Here is a 15,777-nt window from a genome sequence, read left to right on the forward strand (position 1 = left end):
TTTGCCCCTTTTGCGGGCTTTGCGGGCTATATTTGGTTTGGTATGTTGTTTGCCCTGCTTCTAACGTTTGCCCCTTTTCATGTGGGCTTTGCGGGCCATTTTGTAACTTTAAATATTGTTTGCCCTACTTTGAATGTTTTGCCCCTTTTGTGGGCTTTGCGGGCTATATTTGGTTCGGTATGTTGTTTGCCCTGCTTCTTACGTTTGCCCCTTTTCATGAGGGCATTGCGGGCCATTTTGTAATTGTATATGTTGTTTGCCCTACTTTGAATGTTTTACCCCTTTTGTGGGCTTTGCGTGCTATATTTGGTTTGGTATGTTATTCGCCCTGCTTTTAACGTCTGTCCCTTTTCATGTGGGCTTTGCGGGCCATTTTGTAATTTTGTATGTGATTTGCCCTGCTTTAAACGTTTTGCCCCTTTTCATGCGAGCTTTGCGGGCCATTTTTTTAATTTCAGATGTTGTTTGCTCTGCCGTTAATGTTTTGTCCCTTTGTGGGCTTTGCGGGCTATTACAAGTTTGGTATGTTTTTCTGTGTTATTGCAGATTTTTATTACATATGTTATCAGTCGCCCTGCTTCTAACGTTTGCCATTTCATATGGGCTTTGCGGAACACTTCTGACTTCGTTTGTTGTTTGAGCTGCGTTTAACATTTTGCTTGTTTTAGTTCTGCTCTGTGGGCTTTTGTATTTTTCATGTTGTCCGTAATGTTTTTCACCTTCGCCTTTCACGTTCGCTATTTGAATTTTTAATGTCACAAGCTGTACGCCGTGATTTTTCAGCTTTTGTTCTTTGAATGGGTTTTTGCACTTTGGTTTTTCACCTTGTGTGTATTTTTGGCTGGTCAATTAGAATTTTTAACTCGTTCTCCTTTTAAATTTTTATTTCTGTCGGCCCCGTGTTACATCGATCCCGGGCTTTGCGCCTGTAATTTGTTTCACATGGTTTTATACATTTGCATATCTACCGCACTGTGCCTGCCTCTTAAATTCCACTGGGGCAAGTTTGTATTATTTCGATTTTTTCTGTCTTAGGACCTGTTTATATGGAGGAGAGTTGTCCCTGGTAGGAGAGTTACCCTCTCCCCGCGCTATCTTTTACCGAGCGTTTATATGAGAAAGTTGTCCCTATTGACCGAGCCAAAACTTGGCCCTCTCGGTTCAAAAGACTGGCAAAAGTTATTTTGAAATATCTATTAGAGCGGCGTTTTCTAAAATCAGGAACACTGAAACATCGACGAAGTCCATTTTGGACAAATTTACCGCCGACTTCGATGTTGTTTTGGCCGATTCCAGCATTTGCGCATGCTCCGTATGTGTCAACTTGTCCCTGGCAGGCGAGGCGAAAATAACCAAACTGTTTATATGGAAAAAAAGTTGGCTCGCTCCCCACGGTCACCCTACCTTCAAAGCGAGTGACCCTCCACCCAGGGTCAACCTGCCCCCCGAGCCAACTTTGCAATTTCTTATATAAACAGTTCGCAGCTATTTATAAAGAAACGTATGAAAAGCTCTCTTGCCTGGGGTGGCTCGGTATGGAGGGTAACCCTCGTACCAGGGACAACTCTCCTCCATATAAACAGGCCCTTAGGAGCCTTTCGGTTGGTTTGGTATCAATAATTGCTAGATTTCACCATTAATGTGTCAATTGTTGCAGAAAACGAGTGCGAATACGTTTTGTTAATTTTGAAAACGCAAAACTAGTCCAACAATACATGACAACAATAGCAGCCGAGTTGTCTTATGATTGGTCCGCGTTGCACGCGTGGTACATTTTTGTCATTCTATGTAAAACATTCGCAAAAATTTTAAACAAGATTGAATGACTTGTTTGGACTAAAAAATCTTTGCCAAAAAGGACGAAACTTCAAAGGGGTCCTTGTCCTGCGTCTGGGCTGGACAATTCATGGCAATCTGCTTGCTGATGCCCCTTATATTGCCAGATAACAATAATGTTGTTAATTAGCTGTTGTGTTTTTGCCCGGATTGCACCGGAAAACAACACGTACTCAAAACTTGGTGTTACAGCATGCACCGTAAAGCATGTTTATATATTGAGTGTTTGTCCCAATGTATGGGTAAAAAAGAAAAGAAAAGAAAAGAAAAGTCATCTTGTCACGACTCGTTTTTCCGCTGCATGAGAACAAACACGCGCACTTCAAATGCGAATTGTTTTAAAATTTTCACCACGTGGTCCTGCATATTTGATATTGGCTCAAGACGGTCACGCTGAGAAGTGAACGAGGATGCCAGAAGCAAGTCCAAAGCCATTCAACTTGTATTTTCTCTTTTGTTCCTCTTCAAGATGTCCCTGACAACTTGTCGCGATAATTTCTTTTTTTGTCACATGTCAGGACAGTTCAAACTTATTCGTTAGTGCGAACCGGCCCTTATTCAAATTACATTTGCGCGCCATTTTCCTTTCTAGTTATTTTTCAAAAAAAACAAAACAGAAATGCACAACATTTTCTTTTTGGTGTTGCTGTTAATCACATGTCTTTTATTAAGCTCTTCGTTATGCTGGAGAGTTGGCTTCTGTTACCAAATCCCAAGGCTGCCAGCTATGTTGTCATTGCTTCGACCTTGACAGAGAAGTTGCATGTGCTGGCAGTACAGTTGAAGGCGTATTTCCTATCCTTGTTGGCTGACCAGGAATTCTTTCGCGTTATCAAAACAGTTTCAAAGGCTGACAAATCCTTCCGACATTCCACTCCGTACCATAGACGCGCAAAAGCAGGTGCCCACTTCACCAACTTATTGTCTTCAAAGGATTCGGGTGCCTCCTTTTCAGCAAGTTAATAATTTTATGTGCATCTAAATCGTTTGAAAGGCTGTTACGCTGCAATTCATCATTCCTAATTTCTGTTTTTGTTAGGATGGGGTTTTAGTATGGGGTTCTTCTCTTTTTGAGGATGGGCAATTTTGGTTCGGGTTTTGTGGTCTCCTCCATGGTATTTTAGGGTTATCCTCAACACGAGACTGTTGGTGCCCATACTCAACAATAGGTGTGAGGGAGACAGGTGAGAATAGATAACTATTCGCATTTCACACACATGCAGTCATTGACATTTAAATCTTTCTGAGAAAAACAAAACTTTGGGTAACGTCTTTCTTAGCAACGGCTTGATAGACACAGACTTGCACCGTTTCCAGGCACTGCTATGTCGTCAAAGAAAAGTGCGGACTTTCTTCCCCCTGGCACCAACAGACTTATGGCGTTGCTATTGGATCCCCAGTCAGTCCCTTATGTCAAAACTACTAGAGTGGTAAAACCGCCATTGAAAAATTGGAATTCGATTCTTAACACGTGATCTGAAAATATTGTCACGTGGTTAGCTTTTGCAAGCGCCTTCTCAGCGATGATGCTATTTTTGACGGTTACTCCATGGCCATGTAAACATCGTTGTTTCAGACTTTTTATGAAAAAATGGCGCTTTTGAGCCAAATGGTCGGCCTAAAAGAGAAGCAGGTTCCTGTTTAAATTTAAAGTATTTCATACTGTTTTTCAGCAGAGAGTACCCCAAAGTCACGAAATTTTGTGTTGGCTTTCCCGATGAATGAATAGCGTCCACGTGATAAAAGTTTTAATTCATGTGATCTGTATATTGACGCAGCGCCAAACGAAAATTAACGAATGCATTTTACCACTTTAGTGACTTCCATAGAAGTAGCCAACGTTTTCATGTCTTCCATTGAGAACGCTTTGAGCAAGAAGGTTTACTCCGCACTTTCTACCGGAGGTTTGTTGACGATACACTCACGTTATGCAGGATGTAGCAACAGCAACTGATTTCTTAGACATGCTCAACAACGCGTATTTCCAAGTGAAATTTACGATGGAAATTGAAAGCAATGGAATGCTTCCCTTTCTTGGCATCCAGCTACTATACTGATACCCTCGAGTAGAAACAAAGACCTACGAATACAGGTATACTCTTCACTATCAGATCAAGTCATGTAGGCAATCGCAAAAAAACGAGGCTTATTGACAACTATGCTGGATCAATCACCGCGATTATCTTCTTGGGCATATTTCTCAGATGAGTGCGAATGACTTAAGACAGTATTCTCATGGTCGAAGTATTACAATTTAAAGAACAAGTCTCAGTGGATATTGTCAAGCAACAAACACAGATGCATGGAGATGTCCAAAAGTAGAAGGTCTACTGTAGAAACACTTTCTGTGTTTCTGTCGGTTTTTCAAGGCCTGAGATGATGGGCAGGTTGTGATTGGTTCCTTGCTATGAGCTGTAAGTGCAGACGTGTAGCTAAAAGGCTGGTTTTCACTAGCGACGGAGTCGTAGTCGGAGTCGTAAGGGCGCTTACGACCCAGTGAAATTCGAAAATGGAAGTCGTAAGAGGAGTCATAAGCTAGACGGAATCGGAGTTGGAAGAATCAGAACTTTTCCATTTTCTTCCCATTCCTCTTATCATTCAGTGAAACAAGATTGACGGAGTTGCAAGCAGAAGCGCAAGAACAAACCAATCACAATGCTAGCTCTCGGGCCCTCCGAGTACTTCCGTTCTGCTTGCGACTCCGACAGTTAAGTTTTCAATGGATTATAAGCGACGGAGTCATAAGCTAAATTGAAAACTCTGCTTACAACTCCGTCTGTTTGATTTTCACTAGACCATAACGTTCTCTGCTTTTGAATATGGCTCAGCCTTCTGCTTCGTCGGTGGTGAGAACTAGCTCTTATGACCCTCAAGTCCCCAGAGGCCTCTTTTGCCTATATGTAGGCTCATTTATTCAGGTTTTCTGCCTCATCTAATTTTACAAGGTCTTGAAGTCTTGTCCAAAGTTTTTGTCCTTACGTCCCCGAAGCCGCCTTTCCGTAAATCTTATGGCCGTCGCTCATGCTTCTGGTGTTATTGGTTTTCCTAGACTATTCTCCAAGCTAATGTTGTGAATTTGCTTCCTTTAGCGCGGGTTCATGTTGAAGATTTGAAGCTTATGTTGTGGATTTCCTGTGAACATCTACTTCGGCCTTTTTGGTCAGACATTAGACGGCAAGAGTCGAAAAATGGATTTCGCTCATACTCTTACCACATGTAGGCCTTAATATGAAACGAATCACTGTATACTTTGTTTGGCTGAACATCGATTTGTTTTTTGAAAAAATCGATACTTGAAGACCGCAAAAATGACGCTTTCGGAGCTCAAAATTTACGTCGAGTTTGTTAGCTTCGCGTCAAAAATTGAATCACTCTGGAATGAAAATACCTGTTAAATGTTGAAGAATGACATCAAATCACTACGTGGAAAGCAGTTTGAGCTCTTGGCGTCGTTTTATTTACAAAACATAATCTAAGATGTTAATTGTCGTTGGGTCTGTCTTCCGTGAATGATAAAAATTTATGCTGGTCCGGCGTAAATAAGGGGATGCGGTGGAGAAGGTTTTTAGCAATAACATAGTCATTTAACAAAATATTGTTATTTACTTGTTTCCCGGTGTCTTTTTGAGTCGTTTTGGAAACGATTTAAACTAGAGCTAACACTGTTTACGTTGCAAGTTTTAAATATTATCTGGTAACTACGTCTCAAGTTTTCTAACCACAAGCAAATATTAATATTTTTTATTCGCCTTACTCGATTCTAAAGCTTTCCACAAGTTGCTCGGCAACTTTTTGGCAACTTTTCATCATTCGAGCAACTTTTTCCCCTTCAAGCGACTTTTTTCCTTTCGAGCAACTTGTTGCATTTTGAGCAATTTCCAGGCCGAAGATCTTCGAAGATAATCCGAATGTTGTTCAAAGGCAATACGAACGTTTCCGAAGATTTACAAAGTTTGCCGAAGACTTTCGAGGAACATCTGAAGACGTTTCAACTTTCGGCTCATTCTGCATTAAAACATTACAAAACTCGTCAACAAACATGACGTCAACGATATCTTCACGATTTTTCTCAGTTAAAGAAATCCTTGTTATTTAACACATTTTTCCCTTAATATGTTATTTAGATACTTCTTTTGCTGTAAAATTGCATAAAACTGCTTAGATATCTTACCCTCAAAGGGAAATTAGCATATATTTAGAGAAATTCTCTTGATTAGAAGCAGCGTTTTGGATTTTTTGGAGCAACTTTCGAGCAACTTTTATTATCAGAAGCAACGTTTTTTGGATTTTAGGAGCAACTTTTGAGCGACTTTTTGAGAAATTACGGGCAACTTTTTGGGAAATCTCGAGCAACTTGTGGAAAGCCCTACTCGATTCCCGGAGCGAACTTTGTTACAGAAAAGTTGACTTCTCTGAACCGTTTTAAAGGTGGTGATAGAATATTATTATGGTTATTATGCCGGTATTTGTCTTCCTAACGGCCAAGAACAATTACATGTAAAGAGCTGCAAAGCAGTCTTGCTATGTAATTCTTGTTTATACGCAATATCAGTGCTACACTATATTCGATAGTAAGAAGCAAAAAAGTAAGGCGAGGCGCTCACCCCCTCCCCGCAGCTCAGACGAGGGCACCTTCTCTACTTAAAAGGTATTTTCCTTCCAGACTGCTTTATTTTTTGACGCGAAGCTAACAAACACGGCGTAAATTTTGAGCACCGAAAGCGTCATTTTTGCGGTATTCGTATTACAGTCAACTCTCTCTTAACAGACACCTCTATAAGACGGACACCTCTGTAAGACGGACACCTGCTGTTGGTCCCGTCCCTGCCGTTTTTCAGTCATTTTACTGTAACAAAACTCCCCATAAGACGGACACCTCTCTAAGACGGACAGTTGGAGCCGGTCCCGACGGTATCCGTTTTAGAGAGAGTTGACTGTATAGATTTTCTCGAAAACGAATCGATATTCATCCAAACAACGTACACAGTGATTCCTTTCATACTAAAACCTACCTGTGGTAGGAATATGAGCGAATTCCATTTTTCGACACTTGCCAAGAATTTTCGACTTTGTTCTATTTTTGTGAACATGTACTCTAAGTCTTGCTATCACTAGCTTTCCCGTCAGTTTGCTTCACATTCCGCGTCGCCCACCAGTTTTCTACATTTGTCTCGCATTTCGGTTTATACAATTCCTTGATATTCAGAGGCGGCGAAGCGTTTTAAAACGTGTGTGTGTGTGTGTGTGGGGGGGGGGGGGGCGTCGTACTCCAAGCCAAGCGCATACACCCCCTCCTTCCCCCGCGCGGCGCATCTAGGGCTGTCTTTTGGGCACCTTTTCATCTTTTGAGCAACTTTTCATTTTTTAAAGGAAGATTTCTGAAGATTGCTCTAGTATTGTTCGAAGGTTATACGAACGTTTCCAGGCATTTTTCGAACTTCTACGAAGATTGACGAAATTTGCCGAAGATTTCCGACAAAGTTCAGAAGATGCTTCAACTTTCAGATCATTCAGCATTAAAAACTCGTCAGCAACATGACGTCATCAAAATTTTCACGATTGTTCTTAGTAGTGAAAGAAATCATTGTAATTCAACACATTTTGGCCTTAATATGTTATTTAGATATTTCTGTTACAGTTGAATTGTATGACAATGCTTAGAACTTTTACCTTCAAAGGGGAATTAGCATTTATCTGGAGAATTGTCTTTTTCAAAAGCAGCCTTTTGGATCTTTTGGTGCAACTTTCGAGCAACTTTTGGATTTTGAGCAACTTTTTTTTTAGAAATTTTGAGGAACATTTTGGGAAAGTTCGAGCATCTTTGGGACAGCCCTAGGCGCTTAAAGTCCTAAGGTCCTACACCATACTATTCCGCCAAGGACGATCCTGATAAAACGATTTGTGTCTTGACAAACCAATTTTGTGCTGCGCCAGCGATAATTACGGCACTGAAGTGTGTGTGTGTGTGGGGGGGATACATATTAGTTTTCAAAGCCAGTTCGTCAATCAAGTGTTCTGTCGTGTTTCGTCGTGTGTGTTTGCCCAGAGAAAGGGAAGGGCTTGGTTTTGTACCCTGTAACACAGAGCTTTGTTCCATCTAAAAAAGAGCTGCGTATTCTGTTCAACCTGCGAAATAGCTTGGTCGTGTATCCAACCTAAAAAACCTGGACGTACGGGCAACTTCGAACCTACGGAGCGTCCTTGCTTATCTTGAACTTATCATAAAAGCTGTGCCAGTCCAGGGAAAAGGTCCTGCTCTAATAAACGCCCTTTATGCCTATAAGTGTACTCTACATTATTGCGTTCGACGAAGCCGGAGAACGCTTTCTAATTGCGTTTTTATTCGAGTTTTTTGGGCTATCTATCTATGTATGGTTATCAATTTGGCCACCCCAGAAAATTTTTCAGGGGCGAATGACATCATCTCCATGCTGCTTCGTGATGTTTCAATATGGCGTCCATTTTGGAATCGCACAAGCGTGTTTGTTTGAAGAAATGGCCGAATCGTGTACCCGAAGTTAAAATAATACCGAAAAATCACATGGAAAGCATAACAGGATTTTATCCAGGGAAGTAGAGTTTTAGTCCGCCACCGAACATCGTTAAAATAGTGGCCGTTCGTGAAAAATTAAATGAGCTTCTTCGCGACGACCTGCGGCGACGCGACGGGAAATGGTATTTTTGTTTCTCGCAAAAACGCAACAATAGCGATGAAAGGATAACAGGCTCAGAGCTTGTAATCCATGCACTTTCGACTGCGCTTTCGTGTGTGCTTTCTTCGTTCCTTTGCGTTCTTAAATTTCGAATATTTTTCGCAGTTTTCTCCAAGGTAAGCTTAAGTGAAGTTGTATCTATATTACTCAGAGCATCAGTGGCAAATCTGACTAAAGCTACTTATCAGATAATGAGAAAGCTGTGTAGTGGTTTGTTTTCTAGGAAACAGACGCTGCAATTCGCCCCTGATGATGACACCGAGTTGTGATGTGTCAACTTAGCTGCTTAGCTCAACCGATTCAACTTCTCTCTGAGTACAGACTAGCCTGAAATTCAGACATCCCTCTGTGGTCGCCTACTCCCCAGAAGAGACGTCTGAACACATCTGGCCCTAATGCCGTCCGGTGACGTCACTACCCGAAAACCGGGTAGTGATTTTGATTGGTTGATTTCAAAATTATTTGCATAATTATGTGAAATTATGACTGAATTTTACCGCGCGAGAATTGTAAATGGAAAACGTTTGGAAAGAGTTCGAAAGAGTTCACCTTCCCAGAAATGAATTTATTAGTCATTTACCTTGAGTTTATTACTTTATCAGTTTACCTATGGATAAAGAATAGTAATGGAAACCGGTAGGTTTTAAGTTGGCGGCATTCGTCGCTTCGACATGCAGTGTTTTGCCAAATTTATACGTATTCTTGTTTTGTCAACAAAGCCACTTGACGCTTATGTCCTACGTAGCCTCGATAAGCCAGTGATTTCTGAACTCAGTGCCCACGGTCAAGTAGGATATTTTTGTATTGAATTCCGTTTCTTGATGCCTCTGTAACCGTCTAAACTGATTCATTTAAGTACTCACGAGTGTGTTGTATTTGTCCGCTGCGTAACATATTATATTTTGATCGCTAGATAAAGCAAATCAGTTCAGATTAAATCGGTTCCGTAAAAGAATATAGCCTGCAGTCGATTAAAATCTCATTCATTTGTTTTAAGTCTTCAATAGTTTACTATTAAAACAATTTGTTACCCTGTAATCCTTTATTGAAGCGATTTTTCTTTCACAATTTCATGGCCTCGACAGAAACTTTTCCGCATGAATTAAAACCAAAGTGTAGTGACGTCACCGGACGGCATTAGAGCCAGATGTGTTCAGACGTCTCTTCTGGGGAGTAGGCGACCACAGAGGGATGTCTGAAATTCAGGCTAAGTACAGACTTGGGAGACTCTCTAATATACCAATATATTCCCTTCGGCCACTAAGCATTGACAAGCTGTATACAGACTGTCCCAAGTTGTTGAGCCATTTTATATTACTGTTGAGTTACCTCTATTGTATTTTATGATTGAAAGCTGTTACTAATGGACTGGTATCAAAATGTTTAGAATGTCTACATTTCAGTTTAGTAGTCTTTTATTACTGTTAGTATATATTATTATATATTACAGCGACGCTGTAAACGAACGGAAAGCGTTCCCTCACGCTTATGTGCCTTTAATTTAAAATCAATAACGTAAGAAGCGAAATGGATTGGTAGCGCGAGCACAAACGAACTTTTGAACTCTGATGAAGATGAACAGGAAAGTCACCGAAAATTTAGTTTTCCAAAAAACAGATCGGCTTCAGGACCGTTTTATTTCATAAATTACAAATAACTATACGAACATTTTCCAGGGTAATATACATTGTACTCTATTTGCATTCATTAAAGACCTTTAGCCACTTCGCTTGACACAATCAAAAGGCTTTATTCTTCTCTTATGGTTTAGAAAGATGGGTTGGTACAAGCAGATCAGGTTTCATCAGCTTGGCAATGTCACATTTTCTGCATGGACTTTTCATTGTAGTTTGCACATCACAAACAGAACTCAAATATTAAGAAAATATGAAAATATAATATCATACTTCCCACTCCTTGCCTCCAGCTTTCCCTGCCCCCCCCCCCCCCCCTCCACTATCATAATTTCCAATTACTACTAGTTATATATATCCTCCTACGCAGACGCTGTTTGCGTTCGTCATGCCTTACGAGCGAAAAGAGTGTGTGCGTAAGAGACTATATCAATTACGACTCTTATAGGAAAGCGAACGGCCCCTGCGACTGCGACGAGATGAAACTTAAAACCATCTGATTCTACAGTTTTAAATTTCAAATGAGCGGAAGTAAAGATCATTTCGAAAGCGAAGAATGCCCGACGCGCTTAAACTTTACCTTCTGGAAACCAATGTGGTTTCCAGTGTAGTTTAAAGGCGCTGAAATTTTTAAGGAAACCTGTTAAAACTCGGCAAACGATGAAGTGCATCAATTTATTCGAGGCAAACAGCAATAAATATCCCACTCGTCAAAATACTCCTTGTTTCAAAATGAAACCGCAGTCACGATAAAACGGCGCAGTCACAATGAAGGTGCACCAGGTGCCATGTAAAGTGTTTCTGCTAAGTTTTGAAAATCTGCTGTGCAACTCCTATATCAAACAAATAACAAAAAAAAAATCACAAAGAAAATGCGACTATGTTTACGATCATACTGACATGTACCATTGTTTGAACCAAGAAGAAACGTCGCTAAAAAAGAGCTGTTTTGTTTTAATCACTTTTCGCCGAGACGGGCACGATTAGCCGAATTGCCGTACAAATTATTTGTCGTAGTCCTTCATAAACGTATAGAAAAGTAATTCGTGACCTATTTATAACGACCAAGTGAGCAATCCATCTACGTTACAAGTAATTGCAGTGCATGCGTAGACGCGTCGTGTGTCAGATTTCTGACACATTTGACGAGACCAAAATCTACTTCTACCAGATGATCTCTTCAGAGGGTTGAGAATATCTGTATACGTGATTTCTATTTCTGAGGAGATGGAGATGAATCACTTTTCGGGTGGCTGAATACACCTCATTCCAAAATGGCAGAAAATAGATTATTTTTTTGTCTCCATGTTAATTGGTCCTCGTTGCCTTGATTATCGCATCAGTAGAATCTTTGGCTTAAACGAGCCAATCAGGGCCATGCAATTAACATCTAGACAAAAGAACAATGTATTCCCTGCCATTTTGGAATGACGTGCCTTGTAAACGCACGGCTGAAAATGGATTCAATGGTTGCCGAATCAAAGTGTGACGGCATTTTAGAACTGCTATGACTGAGTTCCTCTTTTGCTGAGAGACATTCTGTTTAGAAAATTGGAAAGTAATTACCTCATGGAAATTAAGCATATGCTGTTTGGCTCGCACTCATTTCCATCCTGTTTCCAAATAGGAGATGGAGCTTGTCAAGTACATCATCAATAACGTGTCGGTTGTAATTTATATTCCGATTGACTGTAATATCCTCTCTTTTGGCAAAAATTTTAAGTCAATCAGAATGCGCCCCTTTGACAGTGTCTGCAGACCGTATTCAGCAGAGAAAAGTAATGTAAATCCGGACTACGTTTTGGCAACGTATTTGTCACTAGTCTCATCTTACGATTTGGTGATATAGTGGGATGTATTATTTATGCGTGGTCACACTTGTAATTTTCTTTCCTTGTATAGATGTTCAAATGTCTCCCCTGGAGGAAAGTTTACGATGACCATGCCAGGCAACCGCAACCGCAAGACCAACGTTCAACGCAATCTCCAAGGCAACGCCGGGGGCGACGTTAAGGGCGGCTTTTAGAGACGTCATTTAGTAACATCACCTATTATTTCTCTTGTTTTACTAGTCTCGGCTACTCACAAGTAAGCTTAATAACAAAAATTCTAACACGAACGGGAAGTGGCTTATAGCCAATAAGTTAAGATTAAATGTAGTCAAGACCCAGTATTTATTAGTTTGCTCTTATCTATAAGCAGCGCGACTGTAGTGACGTTTCCTCTCCGAATTAGACTGGGCAATGATCCGATAAAGAGAGTAAAAACCGCTAAGTCTTTAGGTGTCTGAATTGTCGAGCATCTATCGTGGTCGAATCACATTGACTACTGACGTTGAAGATATCTTCAGGCATTGCTGAACTAGAAGAGATTAGACATTTTGTTCCAACAGAAGTTTTAATCAAAATTTTTAATCCTTAGTTCTTTCCTATTTCGATTACTGTGATATAGTTTTGGTTGGTCTTAAAGTGTATATGACATGAAAAATATTTGCTGCTAATTTGAAAGGCCTTTCGAAATACAGAAGAATGGCGTTTTTCTTTTCGAAATATCTTTTTTCGTTTCAGAGATATTGACGTTTTTGTATTATGCAAATTAGATCAGTGTTGACGTCACAAGATTTGACTCTAAAAATGGTAAAATACTGAATAAACAATATCTCTAAAACTATTAAAGCAGTGTTATTGGAACTTGGCACCACAAATGTGCATCACAAAAGAAACTAAATGTTACTCTTAGGGCTGTTGCCATGACAACAGTTTTGCCGCTGGTGCTGTCTCAATAAAAACTGAAATTCCTAGTTTTTGTCTTAAACCAAGAACCATCTAGCGCAGCCAAACCAATGGTGGGAATTAAGGCAATATGGGAACTAGTCTGTTCTAAGCAGGACCCTTTGTCTCACTTAAGAGGTCAGATATGGGGATATTTGTCTTTTTGACAGAGAGAGACTGGAGCTGAAAGAGTTGCTATGACAACAATACTAAGGGTGTCATTTTGTTCCTTTTGTGATGCACATTTGTGGTGCTAAGTTTTAAGAACACTGCTTCAATAGTTTTAGAGATATTATTCATTCAGTATTTTACCATTTTTTGAGTCAAATCTTGTGACGTCTCACTGATCTAATTTGCATAGTACAAAAACGTCAATATCTCTGAAACGAAAAAAGATATTTCGAAAAGAGAAACGCCATTCTTCTGTATTTCGAAAGGCCTTTCAAATTAGCAAAAAATATTTTTCATGTCGTATACACTTTAACAAGGGCCTGTCAGACAGAATCGATAAACTCTATAATTGGGCCGCTCGAATCATCACTCAAAATGACTGGGAAACTAGATCTGTTGATATTTTGAAAAAGCTTCAATGGGACACTCTTGGAGTTCGGCGTCAACAACACAGTGCGATCGTAATGCATAAAATTATGCATAACAAAGCTCCAGAGTACCTAACTGAGGTATTTAACCCGATTTGTGACAAAACTGTTTACAATCTCAGAGACTCGAGCTACAATTTAGCGCTCCAGAAACAAAAAACTGAAAGCTTAAAAAGGAGCTTTTCATAAAGTGGTGCTAACTTATGAAATTTTCTTCCGAATTCCATCAAAGCGCAACAGTCTCTTGAGCCATGCATTCAGTAAATCTTTGCGCACATACAGTCTCCAGAAAAGCTTTTAACAGTAGCATTTTTCATTCCTGTTATTAAATTTTGTAATTGTATAGTTTCTTTTTCAATTTCATAGCACGGCTTTCTAGGAACCAATTCTTTGTAACTGAAGAGATTCCGTGTTGAAATAAAATTGTCTGTGTGTCTGTCTATCTATTTTTACATCTTTGTCATATTCCTCCAAACTTAACATATCCCATCATTTATTTTCACTCATTCTCCCAAATCGACAAAACTTATCCTTGCCGCATTCCAATAGTTTGTGGCCTTTTGTCACATTTGAACTAAATGAGCCCTTTGCAATTGAAGGTCACACAATACAAAATCCACCATGCTGTAGAGCAAGCAACGCACTGTAAACAACACACTTGGGATGGAAGAAGGTCAAGTTGGTCACTGATCAGACCTGCACCTTTTTTCAACTAAGAACGTCTTTCACTTCAAAATAGTTGTACGTTGTATGTTGTGAGATGTTAACAGTGCCCCTTAGCTAAAAGAAATTTGGTAAACCCATCATGCCGAAAAATTTTGGTTCTGACTTTAGCGTACGCCCGCCCGCCCTCTGTCTGTACAACCCGAGAGGGGGTGAGGGGAGTCCGATACTGCACGTGTTCACTTTGTAAGTTGAATGAAACAAGACGAAAAGCGGTCAGTATTCCGTGACAATGTCAGACAAACCAAATGAGTTCACAGGGAGATCAGAAAGTTATATTCCTTGTCCATGCAAGCTTGCGGCATTTATTTTTTTCTTTTTCTTTTTTTTTCTTTTTTCATACATTCTTTTTTTTTTCTTTTTTTTTCTTTTATTTTATTTTGCAATACGACATTACTTACAATACTTACATTACATTACTTACCTACACTACTTACAATACTACAACTACTTACAATATAATGAGGACACTACTTACAATACTTACTTACACTACTTACTCACACTACTTACAATGATAAAGCTACTTACAATATAATGAGGACACTACCTACATTCTCACTTACAACTAAAAAGGTAACACTTACAAAGGCAATAGAGGTTTACAAAAATAAGCTAAATGAGGCAAAAAATATATATACATATGAAAGAGAAAAAGACTAAGTAGGACAAAAAGTCGTCCATTTTTTATTAAACGTTTTTAAGGTCTTATTCTTTGTTGAGATATATTTTTCTGTTAGAAATTTTATTTTAATCTTTATTTTAAACCCACCTAAACTTGGTAGTATTTGCGATCTTCTGCAATCCCATAAATACAGTTTTCCTATTAATAGGAAATAGTTTAGTAAGGGGCTTTCTGAAGTTGTAATGCCTATAAACACATCTTTTAAACTCAAGTGGACATATTCTTTTGATACAGAATAAAAGTAAAATTCAAAATCTTTCCAGAAGAGTTTTGAATAAACACAGTCAAAAAGAAGGTGTCTCGGGGTTTCCGGCTCAAACTTACAAAAGGAGCATTTATCATCTGTGATGTATCCTATTTTGTATAATTTGGAATTGGTATATAGTATAGAGTTAAGGACCTTGTATTGAAAGGCCTTGACGTAGGGCTCGGAACACACAGTATGCGGTAAAAGAAAAGCTTTTTCTAATTGATCGTCAGTTAAATTAAAATCGCGTTTTAGAGCTAAAGAGATATTAGGATATTGCGCTTTTTTGCTTATAAGCAATGTATAATAGTCTTTCGATTTTTTCATTTTAATATCAAAAACATTATTTTTAATAACCAAAGAGGGTGAGGTTGCCAGAGGGGTGCTGATGTCTGCTTTTGACTTAAATTCTTGGAGGTGGGACGGTATGGCATGTCTGAGGCCTGTCCATACTAAAAAGTTTGCTTTTTTGAGCTTTTTTGAAATAATATTATAGGATTCTGTAGTATTCAAGTCAAATCGAAGATCCATTACATTAATAAAGCCGGACTCAAAGAAGTGTTTATAAA

At 39.4% G+C, this 15,777-nt stretch overlaps 1 protein-coding gene across 1 annotated transcript in view; it reads left to right on the forward strand.

Moving 5' to 3' along the window:
* The window catches only part of LOC144636080 (uncharacterized), a 44,644-nt gene extending 32,169 nt beyond the window's left edge, over positions 1-12,475 (forward strand). Inside the window, exon 4 of the mRNA XM_078495223.1 lies at positions 12,086-12,475. Within this exon, the coding sequence (XP_078351349.1) occupies positions 12,086-12,196 (111 nt within the window). The 3' untranslated portion in view covers positions 12,197-12,475. The remainder of the gene's footprint in view (positions 1-12,085) is intronic.
* The last annotated feature ends 3,302 nt before the right edge of the window (positions 12,476-15,777 follow it).

The sequence above is a fragment of the Oculina patagonica genome, chromosome 13 (assembly GCF_052425735.1).
Source record: "Oculina patagonica isolate OP01 chromosome 13, crgOcupat, whole genome shotgun sequence".
Lineage (NCBI taxonomy): Eukaryota > Metazoa > Cnidaria > Anthozoa > Scleractinia > Oculinidae > Oculina > Oculina patagonica.